The sequence below is a fragment of the Zootoca vivipara genome, chromosome 1, assembly GCF_965207765.1.
Source record: "Zootoca vivipara chromosome 1, rZooViv2.hap1.1, whole genome shotgun sequence".
NCBI classification, from domain to species: Eukaryota; Metazoa; Chordata; class Lepidosauria; order Squamata; family Lacertidae; genus Zootoca; species Zootoca vivipara.
This window is the reverse complement of record NC_142582.1, coordinates 83,336,743-83,356,761: the sequence shown is the minus strand read 5'-3', so window position 1 is coordinate 83,356,761 and position 20,019 is coordinate 83,336,743. Positions and strand designations below refer to the sequence as shown.

At 48.0% G+C, this 20,019-nt stretch overlaps 1 protein-coding gene across 1 annotated transcript in view; it reads left to right on the top strand.

The window, feature by feature from the left end:
- Nucleotides 1-628: 628 nt before the first annotated feature.
- Nucleotides 629-20,019, top strand: part of ALX4 (ALX homeobox 4) — a 69,820-nt gene continuing 50,429 nt past the window's right edge. The window contains exon 1 of the mRNA XM_088669120.1: nt 629-1,139. Within this exon, the coding sequence (XP_088525246.1) occupies nt 680-1,139 (460 nt within the window). The 5' untranslated portion in view covers nt 629-679. The remainder of the gene's footprint in view (nt 1,140-20,019) is intronic.

Below are 20,019 nucleotides of genomic sequence, written 5' to 3'. Positions count from 1 at the left end.
TCGACTGTGTCGGATCGGCATTAAATTTCCGTTCTCTCGCTCGCTGCGCGCACAGACCCTCGCATTCATCCCGCTAATCGCATTACTGTCATGTGGCTGGTGTGTTTTATTGTTTTTGCGGTTGTGATTTTTAATATATATCTATAAATCCTAAAATAAAGCTTTTTTTCCTCCCCACGCCTTCTCCCGTTCAATGCAGCAGAAAATAAAAACCCTGACCTGCGTCCTACTCCCCACCTTCCCCTCCGCACTTCTTCCTGTCCCTGCACATATTGATCAGGGCTGGGAAGGGGAGTTTATTTGGCTTGGTGTGGCTGGAGGCGAGGAGGGGAAAGTGGGGGAGTCGAGGGAAGAGGAGGAGGAAAAGAGAGGAAGAGGGGGGAGAGAGAGACAAGAAAGCAGGGTTCCTTGAGGAGGGATTCCCCCCTTGCTTCCTCTCCTCTTGGAGCCAGAAAGAGGGAGAGGAGGCGGGAGGAAAGAGACCCTCTCCCCCTTCGCTAGATCTTCTGGGTGTGCGGGGATCTGTTTAGCTCTCAAGAACATCTGAATCCTCTTAGTGCTTGCTCGCCCAGCTGTGTGTGTGAGAGAGGGGGGGTAGTTGGAGGGAGAGAGAGAGAGAGAGAGAGAGAGGGTTCCTGGTGGTGGATGAGGACACTGCGGGGCCCTTTTAATTTTAGGCATGAATGCCGAGAGTTGCGTTTCGTACTGCGACCCAGCTGCTGCCATGGATTCCTTCTACAACGCCGCCTCGCAGGGCAGCGCCGACGGCTCCTCGCCTTTTAGGGCATTCCCCGGCGGCGGAGGCAGCGACAAGTTCAGCCCCGCTTTCCTGGCCAGCAAAGGGCAAAGCTTCGGAGACAGCGGCAGCGGCAGCAGCAGCCCCAAGTGCCGGAGTCGCTACAGCCAGCCGGAATGTCCCAACCTCGACGGCAGCGGCGGGCAGCAGCAGCAGCAGCAAGCGCCGTCGGCCGCCTCTTTTAACAAGTATCACCCGCAGCAGCAGCAGCAGCAGCAACAACAGCCCCCGCCGCCGCCTCCTCTCTACGCGCAGAGAGGCTCGTGCAAAAGCCCGTCGAGCGGCAGCCTCAAGCTGCAGGACGCCAGCGGCCACAACGGAGCGCTGCAGCTCTCCTGCTACGGTGAGTTCCCTGAGTCGGTCAAGATGGGCTGTGCACGGGTCTGTAGATTTGTCTTTCTCCGCACCCACCCCCCAAAAAAGCCAGTCTGAGTTTGCCTGGAGTTATTATTATTAATTAGTCTCCGTTTTTGCAGGGCTTCTCCTTGCAAATCCGGAGTCACTCCTGCGTCGCTCTTCACCATTTCCACGCTACGTTCTCCGGGGATGTAATTCGGATTTTGGATTCTCCCCACTCTCGCACACGTTCCCTCTCTCCCCTGTGTAGCGTAGAATATTATGGATTGGATAGATACTGTACTTCTGGTCTCCAAAGTGGAAGCCTACGAAAAGGTTCAAGAGATGGGAAGGAAGGGAGACACCCTCCTTAGGTAGAAAAATGCGTGTTTTAAAGGTATCTTTTCTCCTGGGGTCATTTGCAGATACCTCCGTTGGCTGAGTCCACACGCTAGTTAAACCCATACATGTTAAGCCAATTGACGTTCATAGGGGTGACCGTCCATTACTTGAAGACATAGATTTCAGTTTAAATTTATAACATTTACAGTATATGCATTTATATCAACTTTCTGATGCTTTGGTCCTCGTTATGCCTCCTGTCTCCTTTCCTGGCCAAGTCTTCTCTCTCTCTCTCTCTCTCTCTCTCTCTCTCTCTCTCTCTCTCCCCATATGACCAAATTCATAACTGTGACCTAGGTCAGTGCGTTCAAACGTTTCCTGGCTATCGACGCTCAGGTTTCCCAAAATCAGATGTCGTTCGAAAGCAACTAGGAAAGCTTTCCATCTGCGAAGTCTGGGTTGGCGGCAGCGACGCGCAGCTTTTCTTTCATTAGCGTCAATTAAATCATCTCCTCCTCGACTTGGCTTAATGAGTCGCCTTAACCCGGATTCGTTCTTGTTACAAGTTTAACGACGCGGTTAAAATGGCAGGCAAATGTTTGCTTTAGACGGTTATTCTGGGAGGATTAATTAGAGATAAGAGATAGTGAAAATTGAAAAATAGAATTATAGAATTATCTCTCTGGGTCTTTTTTCTCCCCTGTTGCTCCTCCTTGCAAACCCGCTCGATCCAAGGCACCTGAGAGCTCACCTTCTGCGCAATCCTAAACCCGTTTACGTCCTATTAAAAAAACAAAACAAAACCCAGCGATTTCAACTGTTCCTAAAAAGCGGCGATCCTAAGTTTACACGTCCAACTTCTCATCTCCGACAAAACTTTCACCAGGAGAGACTATCTAAAAAGACTCAAACGGGGCAGAGGAATCAGCAATGTAATTCCAAGCGAGTGGAAACATAGTTCAGTCAAAATTGGCCATTATTAAACTTCTTGTTAAATCTACTGCATTAAGTTGATCCACTTTGGCTGGATCGTGACCAATAGCGGAGAAGGAAACACTCAGGGAAGGAAACACTGTCCGACGAGACTATTTCAGTACTCTGAAAAGGGTTACTTCTAAGGTTTTTCTTTGTTAACCCTTATCTCCCGCCTCCAAGAGCCCTCTTTGTTCCCACTGACTCTGTGACTCAGAGATACAAAGAGGTGATAGAGGATAACTGGCTCAAGGTCACCGAGTGAGATTCACGGAGGAGTGGGATTTGAACCCCAGACTTCTTGATCAAAGTTCAACACTCTGTCCACTACATTCCCGTCACGCTCCTTTCGATCTCCTTGTCTTTATGGCTCGATTTGTCCGTTGCAGTTGCTTTTTCCTAGTCCGGTTTACCTTCGGATTACTCTTCCCCCCCCCCCCCCTCACTCACTTTCTCGTTTCCCGATTCAGAGGACGTCGAAGGTACCTTCAATTTCTTCCCCGCCCCCCCAACGGCTTCGGAAGTCTGAGAGTGTTTTCTGACTAGAGGGAAAACCAGAGGGCCTGGGGTTACGTTAACAAGCCATCCATCACCGCAGCAGCAAAGAGGTCCCGATTTCTTCCAGCGCTTGCTAGCCTCCTATCCTCCCTCCCTTAGGTAACCAGCCGGTTTAAAGAGTCTAACAAAGTAGAAGTGGGGCTGGAATTCACCTCTCCTTGTTCGCCCCGTCGGGCTCCCTTTGCAGATCTGCTGCTGAATAGCAAAGCCTGCTGCGCAATCGTGTATCCAGTCTAAGCGTTCAGCAGTTTGAGGTTAGGGGAATTATGACACTCTGGGCTGCTAAGCCGGTTAGTAATCAGGAAGGTAGAAAACCCAGCGTGAAAGGTGCTGTTTTTAAAAAACAAAACAGTTCTTTCTGCTATAGGTCTGGGAACACTCTAGCCAGGGCATTTTGGAAGGGTAGGAATTGTATTCCCTTTTAAAGAAATGCGCTGTGTGTGTGTGGTAACAATGCAATCCAATGCATGCCTGCTCAGAAATGCATCCCATTAAGTTCAACAAAGCTGACTTCCAGGTAAATGGCGAAAAGTTTGCATCCCAAATGAGCTTTCTCCCTGCGCACCCCACCTTGACAAAATCTTTTTTGGGGGGACAGCAGTCTTCACCCAAGGACCATTGCTTGTTGACCGTCTCTGTGGATTTCCAGGGAAATCAAAATACTGCACTACTGAATTAAATTATGAATATGGACATGGGGGGGGGGAATACAGAGCTCAGAGACCACCCTCCGTCCCAGAAAGTCTCAAGAATTAATTTTATAGCAGGATGTCGCCTTCATAGCTGCCAAGTTTTCCCTTTTCTCACGAGGAAGCCTATTCAGCATAAGGGAAAATCCCTTTTAAAAAGGGATAACTTGGCAGCTATGGTCGCCTTCGCTTTTACTACGTAGGGCAAATTTAGTGGTGAGCGTGCTTCCTCTGCGAGGCAGCGCTCAGCTCCTCTAGAAACAGAAAAGGCAGCTGTCGAAACATCTTGCGGCAGAGGAGATCGGAAGGAGGCAAGCCACACCACAAGTCCCTAGTGCCACTAGGAGGGAGAGAAGAAAAACAGTCGGTTCTATGCTGCATTTAAAAAAATTGTTTCCGAAAAGCGAAGTGACTCCGAATTGGGCTGCGAAGCAAAGAAGCTCCAGGGAGGCCGTGCATGAGGAGAGAGAGAAAAAGAGAAGGCAGATTTACTGCCCGAGAAGGCCAAGGGCGCCCGAAGTCTCCCGAGAGGCTCGTATGCGAGGCGATTTCTTCAAAGGCTGCTTCGCATTCCAGGCGCAGCCGCATTTCCACGGCCTGGGACTTCGAATGGAATCCCCGCCGGCGCGCCGAGGGAGAATCCGCGGCAGCCGCTCCGCTCCTAGAGGTGGAGCGCAAGCCATCCTGTCCTGGGTCTGCCAGCGCCAATAAGCGCTTGCTCACCGGCCCCGTAAGATGTCACTGGTGTCAGCTTTTCAGCGCCCCCCTTTCCCACCCAGAGAATTTCAAGATGATAAATCAGAAGGACGGGGGTGGAGGTGGAAGCGCCCCTTTAGAAAATATTCCTCGACACCTGCCGTGGATCTGTTTTAAATAACCATTTGCGCGCAGTTGGACTCCACTAACAGGCACTGTTCCACGGCTCTTATGGGGATTCCAGCCCCAACTGAGTCGAGTGAGCGCTGGTGCTGCCTGCCTCCTTAAACCCACAGGCTTCTAGATTTCCTAAACCGGCTTCCAATCGTACTACTTCGGCTTAATTAATTAGCCGTTATAGTTATAAATCACGATGTGTGGGGAAACGGGTTCCCATTTCTAGATGCTACCCCGCCGACGATGTGTTGTTACCACTGACGCCCATCTAACCATATTTTCTGGGAAGGAGAGCTTATTGAAACGGACCGGCCTTAACTTCCGCATTAATGAGCTTAGAAAAATAGCAATAAACGTAATAGCCAGCTTCATAATAAATCACGATACCCTTCAAAACACACCGAGCAGCGGCGTCTTAGCTGCGATCTTCCTATTAAACAAAATGGGAGGGGGGGAATAATAAAGACATGTCCACAGAGCATCCAACCCCCTTTAAATCGGAGTTATTCTTTCAAAGTGGAGCTCCTAAATTGTAACATTTTGTGTGATGTGGCTTGAAGGACAAGGGCATTTAATAAGAGCCATCTGGATTTGTGGGGATAATTATTTACAAGGAGCCATTAAGCAAGGAATAGTTTCTGATTAGTAGGGAGAAGGTTGGCTAGGGGGTGATGAGGTAGGAAGGAATGGGATTTCTGGGCACACGAACCACATTATATATATACATTTATCGAGAGTAAAAAGATGGATGGATGTTGACTGAGACGGGATTACCACCTCGCTCCTTAAAGATTCTTAATCGCTGGAGCCGCGCCATTGCTTCTCGAGCTGAGTAAACCATTTATTTGCGGAGTGTCCAGGGTGGGGCGAGCGGGGAAGGAAGAAGGGCCCTGTGCGGTTTCTGCACATACAAAAGCTAAATACATCCACACACGGGCCGCTTCGGCCAGAGCACGGCTCAAGCCACCGGCATTCGTAAAAGAACTGGAAAGCAAACAGCGGTCCATTTTCAGACGCCTGGCCTGAAAGGCAGCTTTCTCGGAGAGATCCGCTCTCTTCTCCATTAGGGCTTCTTCTGCCACCGCCGCGCAATTGCAGACACGGCTCCCGGTTAGCCACTTCTGCAACCGGATCTCTTAACGATTTGTCGGCCTGGGGAATGGCTTCGCACTGCAATAAAGCGCTAATGGCTTCTGAGTGTCGTCCTGGTTAACCAGCGCGGGCGAGACTTGCCAAACCCCAACTCGTGTCGATTGCCTTGCGGATCTTAGGCAGACGAGGAGGAGATATGGAAGGAAACCTACATCATCGGAGGGACCTGCCTAGGCTTCAGCGAAGTTTTGCTATGCACTTATACAGTACACATAACCTAAAAAAAACCCATTTGCTTGGCAGGGAAGTCCCGCCAAGTTCCTGGGAAGCCACTTCCATTGAAATCAGCAGGGCCTCCTAGCAGATCTGTTTAGATGGCGAAGAGAAAGATGTTGGGGGTGCCCCGGGGAGTGGGGTTTTGGAGATGCGCATTTCCTTCAAACTTTCTCGATACTTTTGCAAAATGGAGCCCTGCGGCCTACATGCCTTGCACGGAAGAAACCCTTCTCTCGATTTCCACAGGCTTTCCACGCAGCGTGGAGAATACCCGCATTCCCGACTTAGGGTAGGGCTGGTAGGCTTAGGGGCCTGCTCTCCTGAGCCGACGGAAGTTACTGCCAGGACGCTTTCAAACTAGGCCGCAATGATACTTCACCCCTTAAGTGCTTTCCCAGCCGGGCCCAGGTCCGCGCTGCTGTTGGTGGGGGAATCGAGGCCAGTCTGAGGCTTGTGTTCGTGTGTGATCAAGGGGACCTTAAAATAAAATTAAAAATGGCGAGGAACCCGAAGGGTGTCTGCACTGGAAAACTTTCTAGGCTCTTAAAAAGAAAAAAATACGTGGTTCAGCTGCATATGGGGAGCTAGAGCTACGCTAGAGAACCTTCCCCCAAAGCAGCAGCGCCATGTTTTCTTTAAGCTTGGGCTTCAGGAGATCTTCCCCGAAATCAGAACATTTGCAGGGCACGTCGAGGGTGTGAGAAGCGTCTGCCAAGGCCGTCCCCGCAGTTTCTTAGCGCCTGCTCTCGACGGCTTTTCTGCCCCAACCCTGGCGCCAATCTGTGCGTGACCAACCCAGGTGGAAAGGGGAGGCTCTGTTGCTCCCTGCAAACGAAAGGCAAGAGCTTTGCGTGTTATTCATCCTGCTAAGGTGGTTCCTGAGCTCTATTGGGCCAATGGAAATGGCGACGGAGCCTCCTCCTCTTCTTTGTGGGTCCCGAAGCAAATCCTGCGCTTCGAGCCCCGGGCCTGTTATGGCGCCTCTTGATTTCTGGCTTGCGCTGCTGGTTTTTATTTCATGTTGTGTTGGCTGATTTCCCCGTTTCCCCTCCCCCAAAGTCCATCCATTTGATTCTTTCTGAACCTGAGAACAATAACCTAAAAAGATTTAGCAAAACAACAAAGCCCCACCATTCTTCCAGCTGCTCTTCTAGGCTGCCTTTGCTAAATGTCTGCCTCCCTTGACACACCGGACTCTTGACTGTTCCAGCATCCCGAGGGCAAGCCGTGGGCGCCTGCGGTGGGAGACGTGCCAGGGTCGGTGGGATAGGAGGACGGCACGCTTCCATGGGAGAGAGGAGCCTGCTGGGAGCCATTTCCCCAGAAAGCGTCCTCCATACATGCCAGTGTATAAACTTTGCAAGAGCGGCTTTTTGTTAGATTTAAGAGCCAGCTCACGCGATCATCACCCCCGCTTTGTCCACAGCCTCGCTAGAGACCCCTGTTTCAAACAGACCCATCTCACAGATCCCACAGATCCATTTTCCCTCTTCCACCACCAGAACTGAGCAAAACCTCTTCAGAGCAGCGCTGGGTCTGGCTGACAGCCCCATCGGGGAAGGAGTGAGTTAGATCGGTGCGGGGGATCGGAGACGGGAGGGGAGGCTGTTTGTAAAACGGGCAGCGCCGCAGCGGAACATACATGCTCAAGAGCAGGATATGTTAGGATCAGGGGGTTCATGTCAAAATGTGAAGGGAGTGAGTTCCCATAAGCGGCCTGCACCCATTTACCCCCATAGATTGGAAGATAGGGATGTTTTCAAGGATGCAGTCCTGGTCATTGATGTGTAGCCCGAATCTCTGACTTCAGTAGGCTTACTCCCAAGTAATAACTGTGCACAACGTGTAATTAATACAAATAAAGACATTGCAATCCGAATCAAGTAAAATGCTTTAGATTCGAATTAAGGGGGTTTCACTTTATTGTGTGCAGTTGTTCTTGTACGTAAAGTTGGAAGAAAATAATACACGTGTGTGTACTTTAGCAAATGGGAAGCGGAGTGACTTCAGATAAGCAATGGAACTGGTATCCTGGAGCCTAGTTTTTATTCGGTTTTGGTTTACTAATGAGATTTGCGTGGATAAATGCCTCTAAATGTGCCTCTTTTCTTAATACGATCCTCTTTACTTTCTTGCTTCAAAACTTCTGGCTGTAGATAATCCCCTCACACACTGGAACAGCAATTAAAATAAAAAGCGTATAGCCTAAGAGTGTATACTTGTCTTAGAGGTGTGACGGGGCGGGTACGCGGCTCCCGAGTGATTTATGGCTGAAAGTAATCTGAATTACTATTTCTCAGTCTTGGAGCTGAGATAAATCATATTTCTGTATAAGGAAATGTATTGCCCTCTTGAAATATGGTTTGGGGAGGGACGGGGCATTGGGGAGAGGGGTGGGGGTCTCTTTCGAGGCGTGCGAGAGAATGTGCCCTGGGATGTTTGCTCACCGGATTAAGAGAAAGAAAAACTGCTTTTCCTGGCACAGGAAAATCCTAAAGTGCCAGGCCTGGCAGATCATAACGACCTGTTTTATTTTAGAGCGAATAACCAAGGAAGTCTATAAAGCAGTATTGTTTGGGAGGAGTGCGCGCGCTGAGAACGTGGCTTTAGCAATCGATACAGAGAGCCGAGTTTTTTTCCCTTTTAATAGAACATAATAATAGAAATGTAAAGTTGGAAGGGACATCGAGGGTCATCTAGTCCAACCTCCTGCAGTGCAGGAATCTCAACTAGATTTCGGGCAATTTTAAAAACGCCCCAGAGGCCAGAAACGAAGGCAGCCATCAGGGCCAATGGCCTTGCTGGAGAATAATCCCTAGGCACATTTAGCATCTTGTCCCAAGGATGGTGAGCCAGCAGACCTGCTCTCTTGCCCCGCTCGTGTGAGTGTCTTGCGAGGGAATTCCGTGTCCTTGCAACCTGCCCTGGCCTTGTCAGGTCAGAAAATCAGAGAAAGTGGTGGGGCCAGATCTAATGCGGATACTTGTGGCTCTCCCTCCAGAAGCTGTTGGGACTACAGCTCCCGACTTCCGTGACCATTAGGCGTGCTGATCGTGGCTGATGGGAGTTTGAATCCAACGACCACCGCAGCGGCGGTCCCAGATTCCCCACCCCGGATCTAGCTTGGCCCGCTGCGGTGGGGCCCAAAGAGCACACCCGCTCTCACAATGCACACCACAGGGTGCCCTAAACAGACACCAGGCGGTCCGGATCTGTTCTTTTGAGGAACAAGCCCACTACTCCCAGTGTCGTCTGAACGAGCGATCCAAACCGTACGTACGACGAGGAAGGAGGGAACTTGACTCTCCTTCCCACCACCGTAATCAGTAGCCAGCCGCAGGGGACAGGACAGCCCTTCCCGATCGCCACCTGGGAATCTGTCAGACGCTCAACGCTACTGACTTGGGATCTTCTTTTGCCATCTCAGATCAGGCAGAGTAGAGCAGCGATCTTTGTCGCTGTTATGGTAAGCTCCTGTTGACTTCTGCATTTCATTTCCCTCTGACCTCACTGCATAACCCTGTGTTTGGATACACCTGTAACTCAGGCGAACGCATTGCATGCATCTGATGAAGTGGACGCCAGAATGAATGTTTCTGGGTACCATCAGGCTCCTGCTTTTTATTAAAAGAGGCAAACAAGTCTGCCCTTTTGGAAGTGGCGACCTTATAACGTTCACGGATGATGTTGCAGACCATGCAAGGATTTTTGCTGTCACTCGCTCCTGAGAATGACAAGGAGAAACGGACGCCAGGCTTGTAACAGATCGCGCTGTCAAAAAAAAATAAGGTCCAGGTGAGAAAGATACAGGTCTCTTCAGCTGGTTCCTCGTGACTCCCAGAAGCTACCTATGGGGGGGGGGCGGAGGGCTGCAATCGCATAGCCACCAACCTGAGAGTAAAGCGGACTTACTTCTGAGTAGACGTGCATGCGATTGCACTGCAAGCTGAATCTATGTCTATCCTTCCACGATCTCAGTGATCCCCCTTTAAGATTCTCTTTGTCTTGGACAAAAACACACTTTTGGAAGCGATTTGTTTGCTCTTCTCTTGGGAAGACGTCTTTAAAAGTCAATCAGGAGGATGCAATTATTGTGACGCTCAAGTTCAAGGTTATAATCTATCCCCACCAGCATAAAAATTGGTGCGTGTGTGCGGGATCTGTGTAGAGTATAGTCTACACAGAAATTTCCTGGAGCAAGCTACAGCATTCATTTTATTACGCCTCCCAGTGGATTGGTCCAGAGTTTTAAAGGTTACTAACGACGAATTTCTGCAGAATGCTGCAGATAAAAGGCATTCCCATCATGCAGACGGGGGAGGCGTTGCTCTGGTAACTCTTAAAACTGTTCTTTAACCAAGATCGTTTGCCTCCATCCTCTCTTATGGATGGAGAGGATATTTGAAATTGCATCGTGGTTTGTGAGCTGGCCACGACAAGATTGGGCTGCTTCTGCATTAAGGATTTAGAAATAAGACTCAGTTTAAAGAGACTCAAAGCGAAAGGTGGACGAGGTTAATCCAGTGATCTGATGAGAGTGAGAAGAGGAATGCTAGAAAGCCTGTCCCGGGAAGAGAGTGAAAACGGAGCAGTCCAATTCACAAAATAAACCGCGGACCGGTTGCCTTTAACTTAACGAAATTCAGCCAGGAAATCGGGGCATGGGGATTTTACGGGAGGGAACAAGAAAACCACGTAAAAGGAAGAACTGACTGCTTTGATATTCCAGGTGGAATTGGACCCCAATTCCCACTTGCCCCACACAGCACAGCCAATGGTCAGGGATGATGGGAGCCGCAGCCCAACAACACCAGGAGGGAGACAAATTCTCTATCGCAGGGCTATGGGTTTCTTTCCTTTGTTCTCCATCAACAAATGGAATGATGGTGCAACTGACTAGCAAAGGGTGGCAGCTTGTAATAAATAGGCAGGTGAACTGAGGATTGCATGTGCCAACCACCTCGCCTCACTCTAGCTATCTTTTGCCAGGATTTGCAGGAGCTGTCTGATTCGGTTCTCTCCGTGTCATAAGAGGCAGCTCTGTGTGCGGTGCTGGGAGATCCAATTGAATTAGATCTTTTCTCAGAACCCTGTTAAGGGGTTCAGAATCTGCAATTAATTCCTACCTGCTGCTCATTTGGATCTGTCATTCAGGACCAACAATGCGCTTAGGGTTTCTACTTCTGCTCTCCCCCCCCCCATCACAGCGCTCCTGGGATATTATCCTTGCATAGAGATACAGTGTTGGAGTTGCTGTTGATGACCCTACAAAGTCCTAGGAGCTTATGTATGATTTCAAATGTGATAAGTTTCATCCATCATCACCGTGTAAAATAAACGTATTCTGGACTTCCGCAGTCAGCCCATCTCTGAGTCTCTGAGACGGATCAAAGCACCTGCTTTGCATGCAGAAGGTCCAATGCATCTCTAGGTAGGGTTTGGAGAAACCCCCTGCCTGGAATCCTGGAGAGCTGCTGCCAGTCTGTGCAGACAATACTGAGCTAAATGGAGCAGTGATATGTCTCTCTGAAATGACTGGCCACAGACTTGGCTTGGGGAACACACAGCAATTTCACCAGTGTAAACATGTCTCTTTTGCAAAATTCTCATTGTGAAGCTGGATACCACAGACCTGTAGAGCTCTAATTTTCATTTTGCTGATTCGAAAGGGCTGCTGCAGTGGTGTGAACTGATCCCTCCCTAATCTTGTAAAATGCAGGTCTGAGATGAGTAGTGTCTCTTTCAAATAGACTCACTTTTATCCCTTTCTGTACCCCGGGGAACCTGAAGTACCTGGATTTAAAGCTTTAGATACACCCTGGCCTTTAACATATTGGGCATATGCCCCATGGATTGCAGTGGAATAATGGAGAGGAGACTGCCAATCTCAAACACATTACTGAGTGTTCATTGCATCCCCAATGCCAGGATGTGTGTGTTATCATCAATGCCACTTTTGGGAATGGTCACTGTAGTTCTTTTATAGCCAAGGTCATGTCTATTCAGACGTCAGACTCATTGAGCTGAAGAGATTTATTCCTAGGTAAATTGGTACAGGATTGCAGCTTTAACATAGTTGCCCCAGACTGTATTATTGACATTTCATTTCCCTCTGACGTCACTGCTTACATATTCCTCACCACCTCTCGTCTCTTACTCTCCCTCCACCAGCCTCATCCTGCCAACAGGATAACAAATCATGTATCAGATGAAATGGACTTGCTAGGAAATTTGGTTTTGCCTGCTTCTTACTTGCTTGTTTTGTTGTTTATTTTGATGTGTCAAAAACACGGTACCACTCACCTGTGGCCTTGAAGTGATCCAGTCCTCTCCAGCACCCCTCTTTCCACTGAACTGTGTATTGGGTGTGAAAGAGGCTGAGTCCTTGGTGAAGTGACTATATGCGCTTTAGATGTTGGTGCACGGAAGTTCTGTCTCTCTATGTGTTAAATCTGTGACAGTTCATAGGTAAAGTTACCCCTGACCATTAGGTCCGGTCGTGGACGATTCTGTGGTTGCGCGCTCATCTCGCTCTATAGGCCAAGGGAGCTGGCGTTTGTCCACAGACAGCTTCTGGGTCATGTGGCCAGCATGACAAAGCTGCTTCTGGCAAACCAGAGCAGCTCATGGAAACGCTGTTTACCTTCCTGCCAGAGTGGTACCTATTTATCTAGTTGCACTTTGAGGTGCTTTTGAACTGCTAGGTTGGCAGGAGCTGGGACCGAACAATAGGAGCTCACCCCGTCACAGGGATTTGAACCGCTGACCTTCTGATCGGCAAGCCCTCTAGGCTCTGTGGTTTAGACCACAGTGCCACACATGCAAATCATCATGAGGCTGCAGCTGTCAGGCGATGAACATGCAGGGATGGGCTGAAAGAGCCCTTTGAACTGATTAGCGCATGATACAGGGATGGGGAACATGTGTTCCTCCAGAAGTGTTGAACTACAACTCCCATAATCATTTATCATTGGCCACAATAGGGCCCAACAACAGCTGGAAGGCCACCTCTGCTGTACCAGAAAGCTGAAGAGCAAGTTATGTCATGCAAGCAAAGCAACTTGCAAGTAATTACTAACTTCTGTATTTTTTGCACGCGGTGGGGGGGCACTTCAGAGAGATTTCCCTCAATGATTGATTGATTTCTAGGTTTCTAGGCACAAAAGGAAGGTGTACAATGATGTACATCCAATGTTCTTGGCTTCTCAACCAGGAATGGGCAACCTGTGGCCTTCTGGATGTTATTGGAATCAGCTCCCATCAAACCCAGCCAGCATAGCCAATGGTCAGGGATGATGGGAGTTGTAATCCTAGCAACATCAGGAGGGCCACAGGTTGCCCATTCCTGCTTCAGAACAAGGATGGCGCAGTGCTGACGTTGGCCTGGACAGCTGGGGCCCAAGATGAGTAAGGGACAACAGTCCACCCTGAAGCAAGGTAGGGAAGAAAAATGTCCTGATAGTGGTGGGGCATTCTGACCAGCTCTTGCAATAGAGAGTTGTTGTCTTTTAAGTGGCACTGCACCCATCATAGCAATGCCCTTGATTTTTGGATCAAACTTATACAGTGTCTTGAAGATGGCTACCCCTCCCCCTGCCTTCAAATTATGGGGATGAAGGAACCATGGATATTGATGTTGTGATCCATCTGTCTTGGGGGACAATGGAAGGGTGTGTGCCTTTGGGGGTGATGTCAAACCACTGTTGAGTCACATGTACTGTATGCTTTTTCCATGGATATAGTGCCATCTAAAGAGGCAAAAGGTGAACAAAAACTGAAGATCATAAACAGAATAAGTCATAGGTGTGTGAGAAAGGAGAAACTTGAGTCTAGGGATAAGAAAGACTAAAGGTCAAAAGAGTCCCTGTAAAAATCCATTGGTTGTTGTTGTTTTTTAATTAAAGTTCCACTGTCTCCTGTTGAAATAAATTTAGTTTGGGCTGGTTCTGCTCAGTGATCAAGTGAAGAATGGACGAGGTGAAGTAAGTGTGTGTGTGTGTGTGTGTGAGAGAGAGAGAGAGAGAGAGAGAGAGAGAGAGAGAGAGAGAGAGAGAGAGAGAGAGAGAGAGAGAGGCATCAGAAGAAAAAGAGAGGCTGAAATCCTAACCACATTTACCTGGGAGTAAGGTCCATTGAATAGGCTACTGTAGGACTTACTTCTGACTAGCCATGGTTAGTCTTGGACTGTACAGTTTGATCGAGACTAGAGATGAGATGAGGACAATTACCGTGTTTCCCCTTTTTTAAGACACCGTCTTATAACTTTTTTCCCTCAAAAAAACACACAGTGGCTTATTTTCAGGGGGTGTCTTTTTTTAAAAAAAAAAGTGCTGGTACAACTGGGACCCACTGGCTCAGGATGCTCGGTGCTCTCTTCTGCACATTGCTGGGCGCGTTGTTGGCGCTGCCAGTTCCGAGCGCCTGCAGGGTGGGGTGGGGGTGGCAGTGCTTTAAACCCCCAACCCTGTAGAAAGCAATGGAAGTTATGGACTGTAACAATCCTTAAGAGGCGCAGGTCTTAAAAAACCCCTGGTATCACCCTTGAAGCACAGCCTTCCAAAGTCAGGGGGGAATAGGTCTGTTTAGACAAAGGAAAGGATCGGGGGTGATTCTGTGCCCTGGGACCCACAGAACTACTTTAAAAATCCCAACCTGGGGGGGGGGTCAAATAGTGAAGCCCCATAGCCCTGTAGCAACAGAAGGCACATTCTGAAGCACCCGAGCTGTTCGGTTCCATAAAAAATCCAGGAATTGTAAAATTAACAACAATAATGGGGGGGCACTCTATCCAAAGAGTTAAGAAGGAATGGGAAAGTGTTGAGTTATATATGGAAAAATATGGAAAGGAAAGTTAGTTAAAGATAAAAAATAAATAATTATCGCAAGGGGAAAAATAACATCATAAAGGGTAATAATATTAAATATAAAATAGACAACACAACAGAAAAAGCAAGTATATGACTAAATGAGATCGCACAGGAGTGAGGGAAGTGGGGAGAGAGGGAGGGGGGTAAGGAATGGAAGGAGGCAATGGTTGGAGGAGGGTATAGGGGGATGAATTAAAGGAAAATTAAGACTGAGAAGCGCATGGTTTTTGTTTTTTAAAGATGCAAAGGCTTGCAATCAGCCAAAGTATAGAGCCCAACTTCTAGGAGACTGCGATCTACTTGCGGATTTATAAACTGGAGGTGATCTACCCCCGTTATATTGGTGTTCAGGTCAGAGTTGTTTTTAGAGAGAGGAAATATCCCATTTTTGAGGTTAAAGTAAAAGTTCCTGACCTTTTTTTTATAATGAGGAAATGCTGCTAAAACTCCGTTCTTCATTCCACGAAGGGGAGAGGGGGCGGGGCCGGGTGCTCAAAGACAAAAGAAATGGAAAAGGAGATAGCGATCAAATCCAGCCTCGCATTCATGCAGCCGTCGGGAGAGGCAGGGGCTGCAGCCGAGTGCTGCTTCACAAACAAACGGGGGAAAGTGCTTAGAACCCAGAGAATCCAGCTGAAAAACACGAAGCAGCAACAGCAATTGCACACACACCATCCCAAGCCAGCACAGTAACCAAGTCCCAAAAGCAAGAAAGGACTCAGCAAACACTGCTGCGGCCGGCGTTGCTGCTGCTGACTCGGGGAGCTCAGTGATCTCTTCCGCACAGCGCCTATCACTATGGCTTATTTTCGGGGTACGGTTTATATTTCTCAAATGCTTAGAAATGCTGCTATGGCTTATTTTATGACTACGCCTTAAAAAGGGGGAAACACGGTAGGACGGCAGAATTTGGTCTGCACCAGTTCAGACAGCCGGTGGGAATACAATGTTTGTGTGTGTGTGTGAGAGAGAGTTGCCTTCACCTGCAGCCACTGCACGTTGCGCTCCGTGTGTAGCTCAGGCCTCTGGTACCACTTAGCAGAAAAGCCCTCGGCAGGATTGGAACTCGCGGCAGCCTGCGGCTCCCCGCCGCTGGCTTTCATCTTACCCGCTCTCCTTCCTGGAGCGACTCCCATTGGCTACCGCGGTGCCTCTCGCTCGGAGCTAAGAGTTCTGACGCGGCTTGCGCCTTCGCCTTCCCTCTTGCACAACAGGGGTCGCCAGCGCGGTCATTCAAACGGCTCCAGCGCCCTCCCAGCGAGAGGGGAGGGGAAGCGGAGGATTTGGCTTTAGAAGTTGGCGAGAGGCGCCTGGAGCTTGGAGCGAGTCCTTCCTCGCCTGGAGGCAGCATCGGAGCCCTTTCCGTCTGCACATGCAGCTAGGCTGTGGGATTCTTCATGCGCCTGAAAGGTAGGGCTTTTCCCAGACCAGATGTGTTTGCATCTCTTTCACAGAGAGGGAGAAAAGCTTTGTTGCTGTTGATTTGGCCGCCTTAAGAGGAGGCTTGTTTGCAGCAATGATGTGTCAAAAGATCCAAACTGCCAGACCTCCCCCCCTTCCCTCTATGCTTTCTTCTTCTTCTTCTTCTTCTTCTTCTTCTTCTTCTTCTTCTTCTTCTTCTTCTTCTTCTTCTTCTTCTTCTTCTTCTTCTTCTTCTTCTTCTTCTTCTTCTTCTTCTTCTTCTTCTTCTTCTTCTTCTTCTTCTTCTTCTTCTTCTTCTTCTTTCTGGGCAACTAGAAAAAGAAAGAGAGAAGATTTACTTTCCTACTTGGCCTGTTTATTTTCCAGTTGCTTTGCTCTGAAATTAACTCTGTTTTCTCCATGGCTTTTCACACTGGCGCCCCCTAAAAGGCATATTTTTTATTTATTTTTTTGCTAAGGCCAAAACAACAAGAAGTGGGGAAGGAAGAAGCTGAAAAGTCTCTTTCCCCCACCCGCCTCTGTTTTTGATAGCAAGCCACCCACTGCAAAGCAGATGAAACAGAGGAGGATCTGCCTGGGTGAAAAGTTTGGAGATGCTTCCCAAATGTGTCTGCTTGGATGAGATGCCTATCCTCAACAAGATGTATGGAGGCCAGACAGCACACATGAAGAGTGTGTGTGTGTGTTATCTGGGCCTGTAGGCTGTTTATTTTGCGCTTCCTTCGGGTGTGCGTTCAATGTGGTTGCATGACTAAACCGGCTGGAGTGATTCACTGGCTGCCTTTCTGGGTGACTACTCAAAACAAGTTGTGAATCAATAGAGATGTTTTGGCTCTGCTCCTCAACCTCCCAAGTTAATGCACTCAGGGCTTAAGGAGAGTTAATTTACAGACTTACAGGCTCTCGAAGCCAGCAGATTTATTCCCCTCCGCACACAGCCATGATGTGTTTTCCCTTGCAGGACAGAGGGTAAGTTTTGGACTGCCAAAACCCTGATGTGAAGGTGCCAGTCACATTCTCATCTTCCCCAGTCTCTGTCCAAGACATTTCGCTCTCTGGAGTCCAAATGAAGCCCTTGCCTCCTGATAGGACCAAGGCTTGAAACAGTTTTGCGGCACCAATTTCTGCTGTCTTTCCTCTTAGGATCACTTAACCCAGCTGCATGGCGGGTCTGGTCCTGCTGTCTCTTCAGTATCCCCATGTTTCTGATTCAATGGCCAGCCACATCATTAACATTCATGGGCTCAGCAGAAGAACATGAGAATTTAAGTATGGGCAGGACTTTGGGGCAGAGAACCAGGTCCTCACTCAGCAGAATGAGCCAGGGAGGGCTCCTGGTGAAGCAAGGCTGTTGGTTTACCATATTTTGAAGCAAGTGAAGTTAGTACCTAAAGATGGCTCCTCATATATGGATATTAAGTCCAGAGTTCTAAAATGACCCAGATGCACCACTGGATAGGAATGTTTAAATTTATCAGTTTTTTGAAGTAGCCTATCTATACTTCAGTCTTTGAAGCAATTTAATAGTCATGGCTTTCCTAGGAATGGGAAGTTCTGAGAAGACTTTCTTAGTGAATCTAGATCTAGATTCTCCTCTAGAATGACAATTGCCTAAGTTTCTAAGAATGCTCTGCTAGTGATTCCAGATCTAGACGCCACTACAAAACGACAGTTGCCTGCATTTCTCGTTAAGAGGGAATTTTTGCTGAAGTAGTTTAAGTTTATGGTGTACTTATGCCCTGTATGGCAAAAGGGAGGAGAAAGTAAAGGAACTGGTCAATGCTTTCATGGTGAGTTGAAGACAGAATAAATAGCTTTAGTGTGGATTGCTTTGTGCCTTCATTCAATGTTCATCCTTTAGCGGTGATGTGTCTATGTACACAAACTTTTAATATAAACAAGCACGTAGTAGGCAAGATGGGAAAAACAGCTAAGATGTTTAGATGTCCAGCAGGACCTGAAAATTTGAAATGCTATGCATGAGACACCTTTTGAAAGTCTCTCTGGGTATCCTTAAAAATGAAACTAAGTTTCAGTTCAGTTTATTGGTCAACCACTTACAATAACAAACTCTGAATATGACATGACACAAAATACAGTATAAAGCAGCACTAAACCTAGTACAGCTTGACCATGAACATCTGAACCTCCATGAAATTCTTGCTATGATTCAGGTCACTCTTAAGGCCCTGTTTGCACTACCCATTTAAAGCAGTATCATACCCAGTTCCCAGGTTCATTTTGGGGGAAGCCATGACTGTTTCGAGTGGTATGATACAGCTTTAAATGTATAGTGCAGACAGGGCGTAAGATACATTGTCAGTGTGCAAGGTGGGAAATGTAATGAAATAATACATCTTGATACTAGATCCTAGTATAAGTACCTGAACTGTATAGTTTTGGATAGAAAATCACAGGCTGTGGAACTACTAGATGATAATTCTTAGAAACTAAACACTGTGATGTTTATGCTATTCATTCGCTTATTGTCTGTAAGAGTTGTTTATTTGCATGAGCTACCCATGTAGGCAGGGCCGGCCCTAAGGCAAGGCTGGGTGGTGCGATGCGCTGGGCCGCCAGGGGGGTGCCATGCTGCGTGCTGCGCCTGCCAGACAGCCACGCTGGGAAACGGGGGTGGTGGTGCCGGAGGGATCTTCGCACCACGGCGCCAGATATGCTTAAGACGGCCCTGCATGTAGGTTTTGAATATAAGAACAGTTTTAAAACAAAAGACTGGAGAAGGATGTTGCCGATCAGAAGGTCAGTGGTTCGAATCCCCGCAACGGGGTGAGCTCCCGTTGCTCAGTCCCAGCTCCTGCCAACCTAGCAATTTGAAAGCACAAAATGCAAGTAGATAAATAGGTACCACTCCAGCAGGAAGTGGTAAACGGCATTTCTGTGCGCTGCTCGGGTTCACCAGAAGTGGCTTAGTCATGCTGGCCACATGACCCAGAAGCCGTACGCCGGCAACCCCAGAGTCGTCCGCAACTGGACCTAATGTTCAGGGGTCCCTTTACCTTTACCTTTACCAATGTAGGCTTTGAATATAAGAACAGTTTTAAAACAATAGACTGGAGAAGGATGTTAGATTACAGACTATATGGTATCTGGTGAAAATTTCTGGCTTCACTGTTAGATGATGAGAAAGAAAGAAAATTTTAAATCAGAGTTCTTCATACTTAAAAAAAAAACCTCTAAGGGCTTTCCCCAATTCAATTTTGTCGTTATCCATTCACAAACGAGTAATAAGAGTATAGCTGCCAGATACAGGAGACAAAATATACACATACAGACTCATCTCAATAAATGGTAGTGAGTGTTTATTCAGAAATAAGTCCCACTGTTCAGCTGAGATTCTTATTCCCCAGCAAGTGTCCATACATCCCTTATTTGGAATCCAGATTTGATAGAAACAAAGCACGTTTAGCATGTTGTTGTTGTTTAGTCATTTAGTTGTGTCTGACTCTTCGTGACCCCATGGACCAGAGCATGCCAGGCACTCCTGTCTTCCGCTGCCTCCCGCAATGTGGTCAGACTCATTTTGGTAGCTTTGAGAACACTGTACAGTATAAGCATCTCGTCCTCCATCATCACCTTCTCCTTGTGCCCATACGTTTAGCATACTTCTCTACATTTCCATAATAAGGTTTAGTTGCTATCTCAGAATTTAGTTTGTTGATGCAGCTTGCTGACAGCCGCATGAAATCTGAAATTTGGTACATGTCTGAAGTGAATGGCAGCAGGGAGAGTATACTGGCTTCTTGCATTATGTTTTGCATCCGTACTATATGCTACA